At 36.5% G+C, this 20,600-nt stretch overlaps 1 protein-coding gene and 1 pseudogene across 1 annotated transcript; one reads left to right on the top strand and one right to left on the bottom strand.

Annotated features, from left to right (window-relative positions):
* Nucleotides 1-4,672: 4,672 nt before the first annotated feature.
* LOC140513209 (eukaryotic translation initiation factor 3 subunit I pseudogene) overlaps nucleotides 4,673-20,600 on the bottom strand; it is a 39,780-nt pseudogene continuing 23,852 nt past the window's right edge.
* Nucleotides 14,797-15,735, top strand: LOC140513210 (olfactory receptor 4K14-like). Its single transcript, XM_072622680.1, has one exon. The coding sequence runs from the start codon at nucleotides 14,797-14,799 to the stop codon at nucleotides 15,733-15,735; it is 939 nt and encodes a 312-aa protein (XP_072478781.1).

The following is a 20,600-nucleotide window of genomic DNA, read 5'->3' as shown; positions in this document are numbered from 1 at the left end:
AAGATCAAATTTTCTGTTGAGTTCTGACCTTTTCATCAAGAACGACTGGAAATCCTTTACTTCATTGAATGTTCATCTCCATCTCTGAAACATTATGCTCAACTTTGCTGGTTAATTAATCCTTGATTGTAGTCCCAGCTCCTTTTCTTTATATAATATCATATTCCAGTTCCTTAAATCTTTTAATGTAGAAGCTGTAAGGTCCTGTGTGATCCTGACTGTTGTTCCTCGATATTTAAATTGTTTCTTTCTCGCTGCCTGCAGTATTTTCTCCTTCACTTGATAGTTCAGGAATATGGCAACGATATTCCTTGGTGTTTTTTATTTAGGGTCAGTTTCAGGAGGTGAATGGTGAATTCTTTGATGACTATTTTGCCTTCTGGATCTAGAATTTCTGGGCAATTTTCCTTGATGATTTCTTGAATGAGGTTGTCCAGGCTTTTTTTTTTTTATCATGGCTTTCTGGTAGACCAACAATCCTTAGATTTCTTTCTCCTGTATCCATTTTCCAGACCAGTTGTTTTTTCATTTAGATATTTTACACTTTCTTCTATTTTTTCAGTCTTTACATTATGTTTGACTGGTTCTTGATGTCTCATAGATTCATTAGCTTCTACTTGCTCAATTCTATTTCTTATCAAATTATTTTCTTTAATTAACTTTTACATCTCCTTTTCCGTCTGTCCAATTGTTCCTTTTAAAGAGTAATTTTCACTAGTTAGGTTTTGTGCTTCGTTTTCTATTTGCCCAATTTTCCTTTTTAAGGAGCTGCTCTCTTTAGTGAACTTTTTCTTCATATTTTAAAAATCATTGGTCAATTTTTCTTCTATTTCTCTAATTTTGCTTTTAAAATTGTTCCTGAGCTCTTTCAAGGAAGCTCTTTGTTCTTCCAACCAGCTGACCTCTTTGATTATTTGTGTTTTGGTCCTTTGTCCCCATAGAAAGATTCTATGGTCTTTTCTTTTATGCTTTGCTTTTCATTCATGATAGTAAGCCTTTTCCTGGCTTTTAAGGATGATCTCTGTGTCTGTGGCACAGGGAGCTCTGTTCCACCATTCTTGTCCCTAAAATTTGAGGTTTTGAGTGTTTTGACCTCTGGTTCTTTCAACTAGATATTCAATTCTGCAGCTTACCTGATGATAAACTGACTGATGTTTGAAAGCAGAGACTGTTTAAGTCTTTTTGGGTTTCCCAGCAATGACCCTGGACGTAGCTCCTTAAGTGTGGGGGAGGATTGGTCTGGACACAGGAAGCTCCTCTGCAGAACTAGAGCATAGGCAACCTGAGGAAGTGTCTTCCAGATTCCACTGGGTTACTGAGACACTCCTACAGTCCTGATGTTGGCAGTTGCTGGCTGGAGTTCAGGAACTTCACCCAGTGGGACTGTCTGGGACAGCTCTGACTCTGCACTGTTTGCCTTTGGCCACAGCAAGAGGAACTCTCCTTAGAGATCTTTCTAGGGTCCCGTGCTGTGAGTCTGTTTACCCCTTCTGCTGTTCCAACTTTTCCATGTTTTTTTTTTTCCCTGGGAAATAATCTCTGGCCTGGTCAAGGTCAACAAGGGGAGGGAGATACCAATTACTTCACCATCTTGGCTCCCTCCATTTTAATCTTCAAGGAATTATCTTCTTCAGTGAGCTTTTGAATCTTCTTTTCCATCTGGTCATTTCTATTTTTTAAGATATTCTTCTACTCATTAGCTTTTTGAATCTCTGCCATTTTAGTAAGTCTATTTTTTAAAGTTTTCTTTGCTTCAGCATTTTTTGGGTCTTCTTTACCAGTTGACGCTTTTTTCATGACTTTCTTGCATCACTCAATTCTCTTTCCAATTTTTGCTCTACTTCTCTTATGTGATTTTCAAAATCCTTTTTGAGTTCTTCCATGGCCTGAGATTAATTTTTATTTTTCTTGGAGGCTTTTGATGGAGGTGCTTTGACTTTGTTTTCTTCTGTTTGCATGCTTTGGTCCTCCTTATCACCAAATTAGCTTTCTATAGTCTGATTCTTTTTCTGATTTTTGCTCATTTCCTCAGCCATTTACTTGACTTTCGAGTTTTTTGTGAAGGTCGTTGCCTGCTTCCAGTGGGGTAGGGAGTGTACTGTCAGTCGATTGATTCCCCCCACAATCTGTGAGCCTAGAGCTCCAGAAACAGTGGTTGCAGTTGCCTCTGCTGTTGCTGTGACTGAGGCGGATTCTGCTTCCTCCCCCTCTGCTGTCCTGGGGCTGATAACTCCACTCTCCTGCGCTGGTTTTCACAGGTTTTTCCTACTGACCTTCCAATTTATCCTCAGTGTTTTGGCGTAATGAAATATGGAAACCATTACAGGTATGAGAGATTTAATCTCCCCAAGGCCAGCTCAGGTCCTGTCTGTCTTGGCGTGACCCACTTTGTTCTATGCTTTGGTCCCTGTGTGTCGGGATAAACACTTCCTGGCGAGCTTCCAGGCTCCTTGGGGATGGAGATTTGCTTCACTCCATCATTCTGTGGATTTTGCATCTCCAGTATTTGTTTAGAGCCATTTTTACCGGTATTTTGCTGGGCTTGGGGGCAACACTCTGAAAAGTGCGTGCTGTTACTCAGCCATCTTGGCTTCCCCCCTTCAAGTCTTTTTCTCAGACAATACATCAGTGCATGCTTTTATTTGGTGATCATTGGACTTTGTTTCATTTCAGTTCTCTTATGGGCTTGGGGTCATTTTTTTTTTTAACACTGTAAATTAGACTCCTGGGAAGGACATGGAAGAAACAAGGCAGAATTGAAATTTTAAAAGAAAATGTTCCAAGAATAAAAATCAAAGGCTAGACAAAGAGGCAACATCAGTTATAAAGCATTTTAAGATTTGCAAAGCACTTTACAAATATATCATTTTAACCTCATAAAAGCACTAGGAGGTAGGTACTCTTATTACTCTCCCCTTTATATATGAAGAAATAGAGTCTTGTGAATTGTCTTGTCCTGAGTTGCATTGCTAAGTATCTGAGGCTGGATTTGAACTCAGTTTTTGCTGATTCAAGGTCCAGTTCTTTATCTGATGGTTGACCTAGCAGAACACTATATTTATCTAGGGAAAGAGAGAATAGGATTTTATTTGGCTAGCTTTGATTCATATGCCAAATTATTAATTCTAACTATTAAAAAATGATGCCACTAAACAAAGAGGGAGCTTATTATGATGATCATGGTTATTTTATTTAGTTATACTTTTAATATTTTTGTTTACTTTGTCACTTTGAGAAGGTTCTATAGCGGCAAACAGCATAACACATCCAGGATGACCTGCTAGCAGAGGTTCTTAGACCTGTTTTTTTTTTAAAAGGAAGGCAACTTTTGAGGGGTCAACAATCTCCTTTTATTACAATGAATATATTAAACAGACAAAATACAATCAGAGAAATAAAGACTGACAAGGATACTAACTGTTTGACTATAAACAATACATACATCACAGATCAACAGACAGATGCAACTGTCTGACCATTACATACATATATAGTTATCAGAGTGAGAAGTGTCAAAATCTGGGATTTCAAAGTTGGAGTTGTCCTTAATAGCTACCCAGAGTCTCATCTGGCACATGAACCTTGTTCTAAAGAATAAGCCCTAAAGCAAAACCTCACCTCAGAGTGTATATACACTTTTCAGAGGTAAAGGGCATCATGACCCTCCTGAAATAGTGCCTTATTGGAAATTAGCAAAAGGTGTGGGCTTTCCTACAAAACAAGCCTCCCCTAAGTAAACTTCCCTTAATGAGCTCCACCTCAGGCCTATTAACAAGTGGGGAAGATCTTTAACTCCTTTTAACATTACATTAATATTATAGCTTCTCTTCTGTTCTGAAAGTAGATCTTGAGTCCCTGATGAACTCTTAGGTTGCATTTACAGTCTGTTTATTCACCACCTTTAGTCCACATTTATATCACTTTCTTTTACTGAATTATTAGTTTCCTCTATTAAGTGCAACATATCAAATTCATAACTGGTGCCTCATTATAACTTTTGTGTTCACCTTATCTCTCCAGTCAGTCAAACTAGTCTTGAGAGCAAAGAATATATTAGGTTCACCACAAAACTATGTACAGTATTTGGACACATTGGGGGTTCAATAAATAATTACCTGATTGGTCAGCATTCCCCTCAGAAAAATTCTTAATAGACTTGAAAAGTATAGTGAAGTTGTCTACCTCATGTCAAACAAAAGGAGATTTCAGTCAGGGTAGCGCCACAGTGTGAAAGAAGCACAATTCCACTTCTCCCACCTTCTGCTCCATCCCCACATCTAGTAGCTTACCTGATTCTTAATTTTTAGGTATTTATTTTGCTGCCAGATGTAACATACTTTACCAGTGTACAGGTAATGTTAAATTACCGTTGCAAGCTTATGTTTACCCAAAGTTATAATAATATCAAATAATACAGATTTAATATCATATATTTGCAACTGAAAGGGGCTTCAATCAAATCCAAACTTTTAATTTCACAGATTAGAGAACTGAGATCTAGAGGTTAAGTGACTTGCAAAGATTATACCCAGTTAGAGGGTGAAATAACGGAAATTCAAACCTAGGTCTTGTGACTTCCAGTGCTTTTTATCTTATACCATACTATAATTAACCATGAAATTACCACATGCTACATAAAAGTTTCATTTTAATTATTGTTGTATTGTTTGTATTTTAACTGTTATTTTAATAATTTCATGTATAAAGGGCACAACTAGCTCTTCCAGATTTTGTTGCTGCATCATCTCCATCTCCATCTCCATCTCCACTAAAACTATGATTTTATGGGTGTGGAGAACAACCTCTAACAATTCAAATCAACAACTATTGTGCAAACCACATCTTATTCTTTGTTTTTCTTTCTGATATGTGATATATCTCTGAGTGGCATATTGACTTTCACAGTGACACAAAGTCAGTACAGGTAAGATTTGAATTCAAATCTTTTTTTTTTACTATTCCATTTGGTTTAGTGTCCACAAACTCATTAATCAGGGAGTAGGAGGTTCAGGAGACTCCAGTTCTGACTCCTTACTCCTCAAACTCAAACTCGAAGTATTGTGGATCGAAATAGTGAATTCAGACATAGCCATTCTCCCCACCACTGCTGTAGCTCTTGCCATCACGATGGAAAGCAACACTGTTGATGGGGTCAAAGTGACCCTTGACTCTTCTAAATTCCTCTTCAAAGGTAAAGTGGAAAAACCTGGCCTCAAACTTGTCAATTTTGGTAGAGGTTGTGGTTACACCTATGGCCTCCTGCCCACCACCCAGAACGATGTGGTCGTAGATGGGAGAAAGAGCAGCTGAGTTGACAGGTCGCTCCATTCTGAATGTTTTTTAGTGCTCAAGGGTTGTGGAGTCAAAGAGCTTGGCAGTATTGTCCTTAGAAGTAGTGACCAATATTGTCATGTCTCGAGACGTCTGGATGTCATTGATCTGCCTCGAGTGCTCCTTAACATTCACCATCACTTCACCAGACTTAGCACTGTACTGGTTCAGTTCCCCATTTTCATGGCCAGCAATGATGCACTCCCCCAAGGGTCCCCACATGGCACTTGTGATCTTGGCATCAGCATTACAGGACATCTTCATGTGTGGTTCATTGCTATCCATCTGGCTGGGGTCTCGAAGATCAAAGAAACTGACAAAGCACTGGTATCCCATCTGCTTGTCCGTGGAGAATTTGATGATGTTGCCTCCAAAGTCAAATTCACCTATACGGACAGATGAGTTGGTCTTCAGCAAAGCCAGCTGCTTCCCTGTCTCACAGTGCCAGAGGCGGCAGCTGTTGTGGGCAGAGTCGGTAAGGACATGTTTGGTGTCCCAATGAGCATCCACACACCACACAGCTCCAGTGTGCCCTGTGTAGGTGCCCAACCTTTCTCCGTTTACCTAGTATCATACATTGACAATGGGGTCCTTGGCCACAGCGAAGAGCAGGTCTCCCTCGCGGTTGTACTTGATCTGCGTGATGGATAGCTTGTGGCCCTGGAGCAGGATTGACCTCATCATGGTGGCTGAAGAGACTGCCTTGAACCCAAATCTTGAGTCTCTGAGGCTGGCAAACTATCCAATTGACTATGGTTCTATCCATATGTGCCAGTATCAAGGTGTTAATTGTGGTAAAAGAAAATATCAACACTACCAGAAAGAATAAAATTTATCAAGTGCTTTCACATATATTTGATTACAGTGCATGGAACTTTGTTGGGATGGTATAGGAGTGATTATGTCACTAAATATGTAGTGGCAGTGTTTCTCAATATTTTCTTCTTCCTTGCACACAATCCTAGTTTAAGAGGACTAATTATTTTCTCCCTTTAGTCATAAGTAAAGAGATGTCTAGTGTTGAGCTTAAGGGCAGTTTTCCCCATAAAAGTTCTGGCAAAAAAAAAAAAAAAGAATTTAAAGTCTATTTGATAACATTCATATCACATTTTCTTCTTCCTTGTCATCAGTAAATTTGGAGAAAAACTAACTACCATTGCATAATATATATCTTTAAATTAAAAACCTAAATATACATCCTCCCCAAAGCAGAAATCAAATAATTTTTAGAACGAAATATGAATTAATTAAATCATTCTCTGTGATTTTGAAATTTAAAAGTGTCTACTCCTGCCTCTTCTCAATCTTCTTTTGGGTCTCTGTAATACCACAAATCTGGGTGAACCAATCTGTTACAAACACTTACTAATGGTCAATTGAGTAGAAATTCCACAAAGGAAGAGTATCCAAAAGAATGTAGCCCACAGCATCAAATCCATTAGCTTGGCAAAAATATAAGAATGAGAAAAGATCATCAGATTTGGCAATTGAGAAATTATTGGTTACTTTTGAAAGTGCAGTTTCATTTGAGTTTTGAAGTCAAACATCAAATTGCAAATGATTGAGGTGAAGAGAAAGTAACTGAAAGTGGCAAACATTGACAGTTGTTTTCAAGGTATTTGTCTGAGAAAGGGAGGACTGACAAAGAGCATAGTAAAATCTAATGATTTTTCTTTCTTTTTTTGAATGAAGGAGATGGGTGTGTTTGAAGATACTAAAGAAGTTAACAGTTGATAGGTAGAGGTTGAAGATCTGAGGGGGAGATGATTGAGGATTCAATCTACTAGGAAGGATGGTAAGAAACGGGATCAAGGGTACCTGTAGAGAGACTGGCTTTGGCAGAGAGGAAGGCCATCTCATTATTAGAGACTGAGGAGGAAAGGAGAGAGTGGGAAATGATGTTGAATTTTTGAGATGAGGAGAATTAGAAAGAGGTAACTCACATTGAATGGCCTTAGTTTGTTCATCAGAGCCAGTGGCAAGTTCCTCAGCTGAGAGAGATGGAGGAAGAGTTGGAGTGGGCACACAGAGAAGTTTGAGAAGATCTGTGAGGAATGAAACATAGTATCAGTTAGGAAAAAATAAAACAGAAATGCCTTGATATAGTAAGGGTCCACTTCAGGTTGGATAGCATGCATTTGTAATGTACTCAAATCTTGTCATTTCTTTCTTCATAACATCACTCTTATAGGTATAGTTCACTCGACTCACAGTCATCAACCTAGTTCTATCATCATTTCTTACCTTGATTACTGGATTACTGATATAACCTTCTTACTGTCTGCACTGCCTCAAGTCTCTGCCCATGCTAATTCACTCAGTTAAGATTTTTCTGAAATGCTGTTCTAACCTTGTCACTCCCCCACATTCTGCCTCTGCTCAGAGCTTCTTTTGACTTTCAGAGTCAAATATAATGTCATCAATTTAGCATTGTAATTTTTTCATAGTCTTATTCCTTGTTATCATTCTAGTCTTTTGCCACCTCATTCTCCTTTATTCAGTCAAGCGAGGATTCAGCAACCTTGGCCTACTTGCAATTCTTCCTCACAGAGGACATTTCATGGACTCTGGAGAAGAAAGTGAGATTGGTTGCCTTGCGCAGCCCTGTGTCACTCAAGTGAAAGTCAACTGCAAGTCAGATCATCATCTTGATGTCATGGTCCCCTTTGAGAGTGAAGGACAAACACAACACAAGGACCGTTCATATTCCATCTCTTTTCCTGGCCACTGGCTTCCCCTCAGTCCTGGAATACTCTATTCCCTGACTTCCAATTTTTAGTTTCCTTCAGTTCCTTCAAGGCTCATTTCAAAGACAACCTTCTGTAGGGGGCCTTTCCTGGTTTCCTAGTTGCTAATGTATTTCTCTTTTGCATTACTTTCCATTTATTCTAGCACATCTTTTTTATTTGTCTAGATATTTTCATTTTATCATCCCTATTAGAATATGAGCACCTTGACGGCAGAGATTTATGTTTTAATTTTTTTTTTTTTTGTATCTCTACCACTTAGCATAGCACCTGATTCACAGTGCTAAATAAATGCTTATTGGCTGACTGGCCAAATCATCTATGTGAAGGACAGCGCTTGTTATTAACCCCATCCATAACTCGCAAGATCATCTGTACGTACAGAGGCCTGAGGTTTGTTTTGTTTTTGTTTTTTGTTATTTTTCCTTAACTGGTTGCTTCTCAGGAATCAGTTTTCTCTCCCTCTTACTTCGTCTCTTTCCGGGAAATAATGCTGCTCCAGAACGCACCTGCTGACATATGCTGAAAAAATTCTGTGAAAAGACATCTCAGGAGTAATAATCATGAATTTCCATAAAGAGCAGATTTGTTGCCACCCAAAAGCTGGTCAACATCTATTTGAAATATTGACATATATTGTTGCTCTTTCTTTAATGGAGCTCAAATCTTATTTGTGCCTAATTTCAAGATTTGTTGAAGTCATCACCTCAAATTAAACATGACCTAAACAATTATCTTGTCATTATCTTGCTGTCTATATTGTTTGCTCCTCTATACTCCCTATCTAAACTATTTGTACTCAGGGGATTATAGGGAATTTTTAGACACAAACTGTCCTATGATCTCTAAGTCAAAATTGGCATATGACTGATTATCAATTCATAGGCAGGTTTACCTGTTAGAAACTGTCGATTTACCTCGCTGGTATAAAATCTGTAACATATGATCTTCTCAATCCTTTGCAGTCATATATGTCACAACATCATATTTCAATGACAGCTCTCAAATAATATCAACACTATGAACAGAGTTTCATGCTGGACACTAAGGATATAAGTATGAAAGAAATAACAACTTTGGAGTTACTACCCTCAAAGATCTTACAATATAAGTTGGATAAAGGAATATGACATGCATGCTTCAAGTAGAAACTGAGAAGCATAAAACACTCTTAATGGTAATATTGGGAATTTTAGAAAAGAAACACTTATTTCAACTTTTGTTGAAAGGGGGTGATGATCAGGAGAGTCTTCCTGAAAGAGATTGCATCTGAAAGGTACCTTGAATGAAGAGAAAGATTCTAGCAAATGGAAAACGTGGAGGAAGTACATTCCAAGGACAAAATACTGAAGAAAACATTCAGGGAAAGACTTCTTAGAAGTTTGCTTATTTAGGGGCTTTCTATTTACGTTTAGTTGTTCTTGGTCTTGAATTTTGAGAGATGATTTGTCAGATAATAATCTCATCCTAAGGAGCCTTAGACAAAAAGAGGTCCCAGAGGACTACAGAAGATTAGTCTTTTCCATGAACCTTTTGCCCTGCTCTGCACAAAACTCAATGTGGGAAGTTCCTGATTTACCACAGGGACTACACTACTTCCCTGAAGTGAATATAAAATATTATACACCAAAAAGAGTGCTCAGTCAAAGATCATGTTCTCTACTAAGCAACACTAGATGCCCATCACTCTTCACAAACTTATATCCAAATGAAAAATCACTAATTGTACAGGGACTGCATATGGTAAGTCATTTCTGTTATTTTTCTACCTCTATAGTTATTTCCCTTTTCTCTACCTTATAATAATGCAATTTGTTAATATCAACATATGGCATTTACATAGCTGATAGGAAAGAGGCAAAAGCCTCACTTAACAGGGACATAGGATGGAGTTTTAGAATATTGAACATAATCTTCTGTCTCAGAAAACAGAAGAAAGGTTAAGCTCATTTTTGTTTTCTTTGATTTTTCTACTTTGCTATTTTTTTAGGGTGTTGGGAGTGGGGAGAGGTAGAATTTTGCTTGTACTCACATGTAAAATTAATCATGCCAGGAAGCACAAAGAGACTCATCCCCTCAATGGGACTTATCTAGTCTCTCCAGTATTAAGAAGGCAGATTCATCTTGTGGCTTTCATTATTAGAGTTTTAATCAATCCAATAAAGAAAGCAGTGAAAGAAAACCGGAGGAAATTATTGATCTTTTTGAGAGTAAATTTATTTTGTGTAACCCCACAGGATCCAGTATATTTGAAAATATAGCATAAGTTCACAGAATCAGATTTTTTAGACCTAGGAGATCTTAAGTTCTTCCATTCTCTTTTTATCTCCACCTTCATATTATGAATGCAGGAATTTAAGACAAAAGATAATAATTGTCATATAGCCATTTAGTAAAAGAGTCAGAATAAGAACTGTGACCATGTTTACCTCCATCCAAACCTCATTCTGTCCTACCATATCACCTCCAAGTTTTTAATAAATTCTTTCTAATGCTATCTATCTTGAGAGTAGTGGTGGTGGGGAGAATGGAAGAAAAAATAAAAAGAAATAAATTTACATGATAATTTTATTACGTGCTTAAAAGGAACATCAAGTTGTACATAATGGATTTGCAGTTTCACGTACAATCATATTTTTTATTATGCTATCTTATATAAAGTCTTGTTTTATTGCATATATTAAAATTAAACACATAAAACTAAAATTACATTAAAAATTCTATTTTAGCTTGACTTAATCCTTTGTATCTGGAAAGTGCTGTATAAACTAAAGGAAAAAAAATCCCTTCCAGTTTCTTCTTGTTTTCTTTCTGATTTCTCCATTTTTCCTGTCTTAGAATCGGTATGAAAATGAAAACAAAAACAAAATTTTACTCAGCCATATGTGTGTGTATCCATTAAAGAAACCCAAAGTAAAGAAAGATCTTAGTGAGGGAATATTTTCGCGGAACTTAGTTGTATGGATTTCAATTATTGAAAAATATTTCCAATTATTTCCAATATTTCAATATTCAAAATCCACAGTAGTATGAGTTTAGATTTTTTTTCTGACTTGATGACTGGAAATGGAGTTAGAAAATACTATTATGAAATTTTAGCAACATTTAATCAGTAAGCATTTGTTCAGTGCCTACTGTGTGGCACCTGCTGTGCTGAACAGCAACATATCTCAGGAACTTGTTTTAAGGAGGAAATATCAATAATTAAGTGTTACAAATCATAAGTAGTAGGATCCCCCAAACAACTAGAAAACAATAAGTTTTCTTAAGTGAAGCATTGCTTCTCTAAAATCCATTTCTATATTAATTTTCTACAGATATTCTTTTTTTTTGTAAAGGTGGGACACACAATTTTTGACTACACTTGTTGGAAGTATTGCCTATTATCTTTGGGGGTGAAACAATGAACTTCGCCAGAAAGAGCCAAGGTTAAACAAAGGTTTAACAAAGGAAAACTGAATTTGAGGACTAGTCCCACTGCTTTCTATGTCATATTGGGCAAATCCCATCACTTCTCTAGGTCTTAGTTTCCATGTCTGCCAAAGGAGGATTTGGAGAATTTCCATTAAAATTCCTTATAAAAAAAAATCTCTGATTTCTTCCATCTCAAAAAATGCCACTATTCAGTAGTTTTTCATTATGAAAACCCCTTATACCTCATATAATAAATATTTGCTTGCAAAGTAATTTCTTTCTCTCAGGGGATTTATGTCCATGGGTACATGACCTCACAACATTTATTTTAACATAAAAATTTACTTCAAATTTATATTAAATGGAGAATATGTTTTTAGTGAGTTTTGAAGTCTCAATGTACAAACATTTCCTCTTCAATCAGTGCAAATTCCCCCCACTTTTCCCGAAGGAACTCTCTTCTAATGGAAAGAAGCTAATTTCAAATGATAATCAAACTTAAAATCTAAGACTGAACTACTTTAATCCTGTGAAATTTGAATTTTTCATCTCACTTCAACAAAAGACTGAAGAACTAGCTAAGACACTAGATGAGCGAGTCTGAAAATCTTTCTGCCTTTTATCTTGAGAAATCATGCAAAATATTTCAATGGTCATTTTGCTCTTTATCTTTATGACCTAAGGAGCTTATTAATAATTTAATGAACAGGGATGACATAATTTTCCAGTACTCTTCATAAGAGTTAAGAAAATTTCAATCAATCACTCACTAGACAATTATTAATCACTTAATATGTACCAGATACTGTGCTAAGGGCTGAAGATTTTCACTTGAATGAATTTGTAGAATGCATGATTTAAATCACTCTTATGGCCTTGAGGTCCTCTAGATCCTCAAGTACAATCCTTTCACTGAATCCAAATTTCAAAGAATAAATCTCCTTAACAAAGTGATTTGTTCTGTAAAACTTGGACTCAGTCAGAAAACCACACCCAAGTACCTAGAAGGCCACATGTGTTCTCCAGGCTACAGGTTCCCACCTCTGACACAGGACTTAAGAAAGAAAGGTTATTAGTGGTAACGGTGCAAAAAGCAGGCAATATTAATAATGAAGAAAGGAAGGTAAAGGGTTCCAATAGCTAAGGAAGAAATGATTGAGCTTAGTGTATCTTCCTCTGTGGATGCTTAGGCAGCTTTTTCTTTTCCTTTTGGTCCAGACCACCTGTGATTTAATTGGTGCTGGAAATCCCCCTCCTAAACAATAGTAAAGTTGGGCACTTGCCTGCAGTTTTTAGTCTTAGAGCTTTCCTGAAGCATTGATATGTTAAATGACTTGGCATAATGTCTCACAAGTTTTTCTACTGTGAAAATACGTAATTATTACATCTTAGGGTACTGAATAGTGTCTGTTTTTAAATGAAAAAGTTTAATCTGTTTCATTGGGCAATTAATGTGCAGCTTCTGCTTCTCTCCCAAGTCACGATATTGTCATAAGGTCCTATAATTTAGACTTGAAGCAAACTTAAGATTATTTATTCTATCTGTATCGTTTTACAGCTAAAGAAATAAAAATTTCCAATTTCATTGGACCAAGCCAATGTCACATAAATAGTAAGTAATAGAGTGCAAGTTTTGAACTCCTCTCTTTCTGAAACTTTCTAGTTGTACCAAACCGCTTCTGAATTAGGTCAATAAAATGGATTTCCATTTAGTGATTTCTTTTAGTTATTGATTAGTCACACATAGAACATCTTTCTGGATCATTTCAGGGTCTGGATTTTGGTCATTCAGGTAATGATTATGTTAAGTGCCTACTATGAGCCAGAGAGGTGGATAAACTATTACCATGCTGAAATCTCAGACTGCATTTTAGAGTTCTCTGATTAAGATGTTAGATAAAGTCATTTGCTTTGGTTCTACATAGCAATCTTTTTTTTTGTTTTTTAGCATTTCTTACTAAATCTGATAGTTGACTTTAATTATTTTTCTTCACTTGGATTCACAAAATCATGGAATGTTAAATATTGGTGGAATATTTGAGACATATTTTCCCTCAGATTTTTCAACTTTTTTTTTTTAAAGTCTTCTTGGCTTTTTTAGTACCCCTTGACTTTTAGCAAACTTACACATAACCCTAATTCAGTATGAAAGGAAATAAGTTCTAGAACTTGTAATGCATAAGACAAATAAATATAATTATTCATAAAATTAAAGTATCTGGATTTAAATTTGATGCTAAATTTAATTTAATGAAAATAAAATAAATGGTGGTTTGTTAGCACATGCTTTTAATATAACAACACTTGTAAATCTGTCTTAAAATGCACTTAAATAAATTACTGTGAACCATGATTTTATGTCTTATTCAACCACAGTTTTATTTTCAGTATAATTTTTGAAACAAATATCTGCACATGATGTTCAGCTTCCAGTCTCTTTTTTGCCTTGCATTTGATTGAGAATAGAATTGATAAACCTGATTCACAGGGATAATTTTAAAAAAATCTACTGAAAGTATAATGGACCATTTTTAAAAATTAAGAATGGAATATTATTTTCCCAGTTTATGCCAAACATTTAACTTAACTGGTTGAATTATAATTTAGATCTTCTGGTTATTGTAGGAAATCAATTATATCATCTTTCATTTGTTGAAATTGGTTTTTGACTTTTTTTCTGGCTCATTATGAATAGGACTTCTTGTCTAGACCTCATTCATTTAGTTTTAATCAGATTTTCTTCAGCTGTTTCTTCTTTTTTAAACATGTCCTCCCTTTCCAGCCTACCTCCATCTCTTTCATATTCTCTCTCCATCTTTAAATTTTTTCAATAAATGAAATTATTTTTCAGATATTTCAATAGGATAATGTAGTTATTTTTTTTTCAAATATTCCATATACCCTTTTGACCAGATGTCCCTTTTCCATTGGGGCATGTGCATCTCAAATAGGTACCCTTAATCACTCAACCCATGTTGTAATATCTATCTATTTATCTATCCATCTATCCATCCATCCATCCATCCATCCATCCATCCATCCATCCATCCATCCATCCATCCATCCATCTATCCATCTATCTATCTATCTATCTATCTATCTATCTATCTATCTATCTATCTATCTATCTATCTATCTATCTACTTAGTTGCAAGACTGGTTAAATGAATATAAGATGTGGCCTCATATTTATGTGGGAGAGTATTTATTTGAGCATTAAAGGCAGAGAATTAAGCTCTTTTACATTCTAATAACTATTTTTCTCACTTTTTCCTAGTAGGCTTTATAGTAAAGACTTGAATAAATGGCTGAAGTAAATCATTCTACAGTGTCTGAGTTTGTGCTACTGGGACTCTGTGATTCATGGGAACTTCAGATTTTCTTTTTCATTTCCATGTTGGTGCTCTATCTGATAACTGTCTTAGGTAATATCTTTATTGTGATTTTAGTTATCACTGACTCTCATCTCCATTCCCCCATGTACTTTCTGTTGTCCAACCTCTCTTTTGTTGATTTGTGGCTTTCTTTAGTCACTACTCCAAAGATGATCACAGACTTGCTCAAGGAAAACAAAACCATCTCCTTTGGGGGCTGCATGTGTCAGATCCTTTTTGTGCATTTTGCTGGAGGGTGCGAGATGACGCTGCTTGTGACCATGGCCTATGACCGTTATGTAGCCATATGCAAGCCACTTCACTACACAACTATCATGAGCCAAAGAAGATGCATTTGGCTTGTAACGATCTCATGGACTATTGGATTTATACACTCTATAAGTCAATTAATTGTGATTGTGGAATTGCCTTTCTGTGGCCCTAGAGTAGTGAACAGTTTCTTCTGTGACATCCCATTGGTGATTGAGCTTGCCTGCATTGATTCCCATTCCCTGGGAATCTTGATGAATTCTGATAGTGGTATTCTTACTCTGACATGCTTTATTGTCTTACTTGTCTCCTATTCTTATATCCTTCTCACAGTCTGTCATTACTCCAAAGATGGGGCATCCAAGGCACTCTCCACTTGCACTGCTCATATCACAGTGGTGGTGTTATTCTTTGGGCCCTGCATCTTCATCTATGTGTGGCCACTTAACATAACATCAGTGGACAAATTTCTTGCTGTGTTTTTCTCAGTCATCACACCTCTCTTGAATCCAGCTATCTATACGTTGAGAAACAAAGAGATGAAAGTTTCCCTGAGAAGATTTAAAAATCTTTATGTGAGTTCTAGGTGGAATTTGTAAGAGCTTTGTAATTAGCAGTTCCATGTTCTACGCATTTTAGTGAACCTCCGTTCAATGGCTGCTAACATGTTACATACAGTTCTAGTTTCTTTATTTGTGTGTGTGTATGTGTGTATATATATTTGTAAGTATATGTCTATATATTTATATGTATATCCTATATACAAAATTTGTTTCTAAATAAATTAACATATAATTTGTTGTTATTCGTTGTAAGCATATTATTAATTCAATTAGTATTTATAATAAATAAATAAATTATATATATGTATCTTACTCTAAAAATTTAATGCCTGAGCAATGCACCATAATGATTTGAAATCATGCCCGCAGAAATATACATCTCTCCTCATACATCTTTATCTTTCATGTGGTACAAATGGATTAATTGAAATAGCAATTGGTTTAGTGACTGTGTTCATCCTGAAGTTCCACATGGAATGTAAACTCTATTTTTTTAAGGTTGAAAAAAAGGCAATGCAGGAGGCAGCAAAGAGTATAGAGGTTGTAGATGTCATTGCTGAGTGTTTTTCACCCATTCAGACAGAATTAAATGAAAGTAGACCTTACACTTCCCCTATTTGTCCCTACAATTCCGAGCACGGAATGTCTTGCATTTGTTTTCTTATCCCTTTGGCTATGATTATGTGTTATCTGTAGAGTCTAATTATCAGTGCACAATTTGAGAAAAGATCTATTACTAGTGCTTATTTGGATTACTTTGTTGGTCTTCAAGGCAAAAATTATATATCACAATCAAGTTCTTCTGAGATAAAGTTAAATGTGTCATGATTAAATTATCCGAAATTATCAGAAATTATTTTACAACACTAATAAAAACATATTGATGGGGATGATATTATCAATATCCTTTGATTCTAGAGGGAAAAGGGCAAAATACAGCAAAAAGAGGTAACAAAAGATAACAAAAATAACAAACATCAACAAATTCTGGCATTTATATAGCATTTAAAGGTTTGGAAAGTGTTATTCACAGACTTACATCATCTAGTAATCAAAATTACCTCATTTGGGACAAATAGTATAGAGATCATTTTCCTTAAAATAAAAATGATGGGGGAGATCATATAATCATATTGTCATTCCCTTTGTCTCCACTGAAATGGATGCCAGACTTTGAGAGAATTATAAACGTTTTCACAGTTACTGTGACCCTTTGTTGGACCAGTTTTTATCGTACTAAATGTCATATAAATTTAAGGATCTGAAATTAATTCATTTTAGTTTCCTTTATTCCAGAGTGCATCCTTTCTTTATCTCCCTGTATTGATCTATTCAGTTAGCATGATTTTTGCCCCTCAAATTGCCTTTCCTTTTAAATTGGAAAATATTCATCACACTTCAATCAGAGAAGAATTTTTTGGGCCAATTGTGTTCTGTATATAGAAAAAAAAAACCAACTTCAGGCTGGGAGGGAAACAGCAACAGTTACTATTGATAACCACTCTTAAGCTAGGAGGGTGCATAAGCCAGGCCTTGGGCAGGGAGCTAGTGTCCTCCAGTGTACGAACTTCAGAGTGTAGAAGGTTTAAGATTTTGTGAAAGGTAGGGAAGGGAAGGGGAAGGGAATGGAAGGGAAGGGAAGTGGAAGGGAATGGGAAGGGAAGTGGAAGGCAAGGGAAGGGAAAGAAAAGGGAAGGCAAGGGAGGGGGAAGGGAAAGGAAGGGAAGGGAAGGGAAGCAAAAGAATTTAGTCAGTAAAACACCACTTAACTGGGCATCTTCTGACCATCCAAATTTCCCTTTCTTGGAGAGGAGAAGGAAGGGAAAAGGGAGAAAGAATAACTGAGTTATCCACCTAGGTTAGTCCCCATTCAGGCAGCTCTGTCTACTCACAGATGTTGGGTACATCATTCCTTGCCAAAGAAGACTATGCCATCTGAATGGAGACCCAGCTAGGTGGGTAACTCAGGTCCTCCTCGCCTACCTTTCTCCCCCTCCCCTTCCTTCTTTTCCAGAGGAATTTAAATTTGGATGGCTAGAAAATGCCCAGTTAACTTGGGTTTCACTAGTTTGATTCCCTCCCTTCCCTTCCCTTCCCTTCCCTTCCCTTCCCTTCCCTTCCCTTCCCTTCCCTTCTTTTTCTTTCCCTTCCCTTCCCTTCTTTTTCTTTCACTTCCCTTCCCTTCTCTACCTTTCATGAAACCTTAAATCTATTGCACAGTAGCTTGTACATTGGAGGACTCTAGGCCCCTGAATAGGGCCTGCTTTCTGCACTCTCCTGGCTCTAAATCAATTATCAATAGTAGCTGCTGCTGTTTCCCTTCCAGCCTGAAGTCATTTTTTTCTATGCCTCACTAAAGGGGCAATCCCCTGATTATTTCTTAAAGAAGCCTAATCACTGAATGGGCATTACTTCACCCTAAGTGAGTTCCTAAATAGACTTTGAACTAAAAGGGGCAAGTCTCCCAGTGTATCCTGGGTCATCTTCAGTCATCCTGATGAATATCTGGTCACTGGATTCAGATGACTCTGGAGGAGAAGTGAGGCTGGTGACCTGTACAATCCTCCGTCACTCAAAACAAAGTCAAGTGCAAGGCATGTCATCATTTCTCTGATGGCATGGTCTTCTTTGCCAGTGAAGAAAGAACATAATATCTGTGTACAAGTCACTTGACCAGTGTCAGTTTCTTCATCTGTAAAAGTGAGGAAGAAAGAGCACCTATGTCCTAGTGATTTTATCAGGATAAAATGACAAGTTTATAAAGTGCTTGTAAATCTTAAAATACTTTATAAATGTTAACTATTACCTATTTTGCTAGCCTTCCAATTTTCGCCTTGGAATTTTTTTTAATCCAATACTACCTGGTTTCTTGCATGACTAATGTATGAGATCCTCCAAAAATTCCAGTGTACACTACAATCTTCTCCATCTCTAAAGTAATGAGAGAAAGGGAATAAGGATTTGTAAATTATCTAGTATGTGCCATGTACTATACTAAGAGCTTTAAAATGGAAGGAAATAAGCATTTATTAAATGTGTACTATGTGTCAAGTGCTATACAAAGGAAGATAATAAGCATTTAGTAATCATCTACTATGTGCCAAGGACAATGCCAAGCACAAAAAGAAAGAATGCAACCACCACTTTTCAAGAGATTCTATGAATTGATTCCCTCAACTCTTTGGGCAGAGAGGTGGGTAGGGAGGTGGAGGAAAAAAAAAACAACTTGGAAATAGAAGCTATGCAAGGGTTATTAGTAGTATCCTATCTCTGGACTTGCTTGAAATTCTAGAATCTGATAGAATTGATTGTTCCTGGTTTGGCAGAAGATTTCGTCTCACTCCCAACTAAAGAGCCAATTCACTTTTGTATATGCTTTCCTATAATTGAATCGGTACAATTTCTCTTCTATTTATTGTTTTCTTGGAAAAGATGTGCTCCCTATGAGAAATTTGTGATAGTCATTTATATAAATCAATATTCAGTGAGAAGAAGCTAAGTTGGTAAGTACAATTTAAGGGATACTGTTTTCCATAAAAACAACCAGTTTATTTGTCCCTATTTTAATGTAAACTCCCTGAAGGGGGGAATTATCTTCCTTTAAAATCTATATTCCCGGGAAGGAGGGGAGGGAGATGAGCATTGTTTGAGAGGTACTCTCATCTGATTTGTTCAAAGGAGGGAACAATAATCTTAAGTAGATAATCCTAACTAGCTCTATAGGTAGTAGGAGGGGAAGGGGGAAGAAAGGGGAGGGTGGCTAAAAGGGAGGAAAGAAGCAATAAGAGTAAAGGGGAGTAAAAGGGAGGGGGGCTAAAATAAGGAGGGGAAGGCTGCAGGAGGAGGGGGAGAAAAGTAAATACTATTGAGGAGGGGAAGGGAGACGGGAGAGCTAAAAGCACAAATGGTGGGAAAGAGGTTGGAGGGAAATGCACAGATTGTAATCATAACTGTGAATGTGAATGGAATGAACTCTCCTATAAAACGGAGATGGATAGCAGAATGGATTAAAAGCCATAATCCAACAAAAAAAAAATCTATATTCCCAGAGTTCAAAGCAGTGCCTACCACCAAATAAATGCTTGTTCAAATACTTTCATTCATTTGGCAAAACATTCAGTTTACATGATACTGATATTTTAAGGCCTTCACCAATATTGGCTTTGCTTCTATAAACTTTTTCACCTTTTTTTTTTTAGTGTTATATGGAGCTACAAGTACTATTTTTAGAAAGATAAGAATAGATCAGGTTATGCAGAAATTTATGAACTAAACAGTATTTTACATTGGATTCTAGAAGCAATAGAGATGTATTGGAGCTAATGGAATGGATGTGTGAGGGGATGATGATAGGGTCAGACTTGTACTTTGAGAAGATCAATTTTTCCACCAAGTAGACTTAAGAAATGGAGATCAGCTATCTGGTTAAAGGAATACTCTAAATGATGACTGTCTGAATCAAGGTAGCAAACCTTTCTTGCAGCAAGTCCAAATGGATAATATGCCTGCCCTTTTGGTACAACTTGCTGTGTGCTTTAATGACTAGACAATTCTTAGCTTTTGAAGCCTAGGAAAAACCAGCAAGATTCTTTAATAATTCTCAGAGGGATTTACTGTATATCGCCTAAGCTTATGACCCAAAGATATTTCCTGTCTTTTTTTTTTCTTACTAGGAGTAATATCATCTATAAGTCTTTATTACTGGGGTCAAAACAAAAAAAAAATTAACAAGAATCTCAGTGTGTCCTTGTCTCTTCGAAAAAGTTGATTCTCCAGGTATTATTCTAACTCTTGTAGGTTGAATGGCCAACATAGTATTACTGAGCATTTTCTATTTCCTCAGTAGAACATAATAATTTCCTCATACATTTGATGTGTGTGTGTATGTGTGTGTCCATCGT

Source organism: Notamacropus eugenii, chromosome 7 (assembly GCF_028372415.1).
Source record: "Notamacropus eugenii isolate mMacEug1 chromosome 7, mMacEug1.pri_v2, whole genome shotgun sequence".
NCBI lineage: Eukaryota > Metazoa > Chordata > Mammalia > Diprotodontia > Macropodidae > Notamacropus > Notamacropus eugenii.
This window is presented reverse-complemented; position numbering and strand designations above follow the sequence as displayed.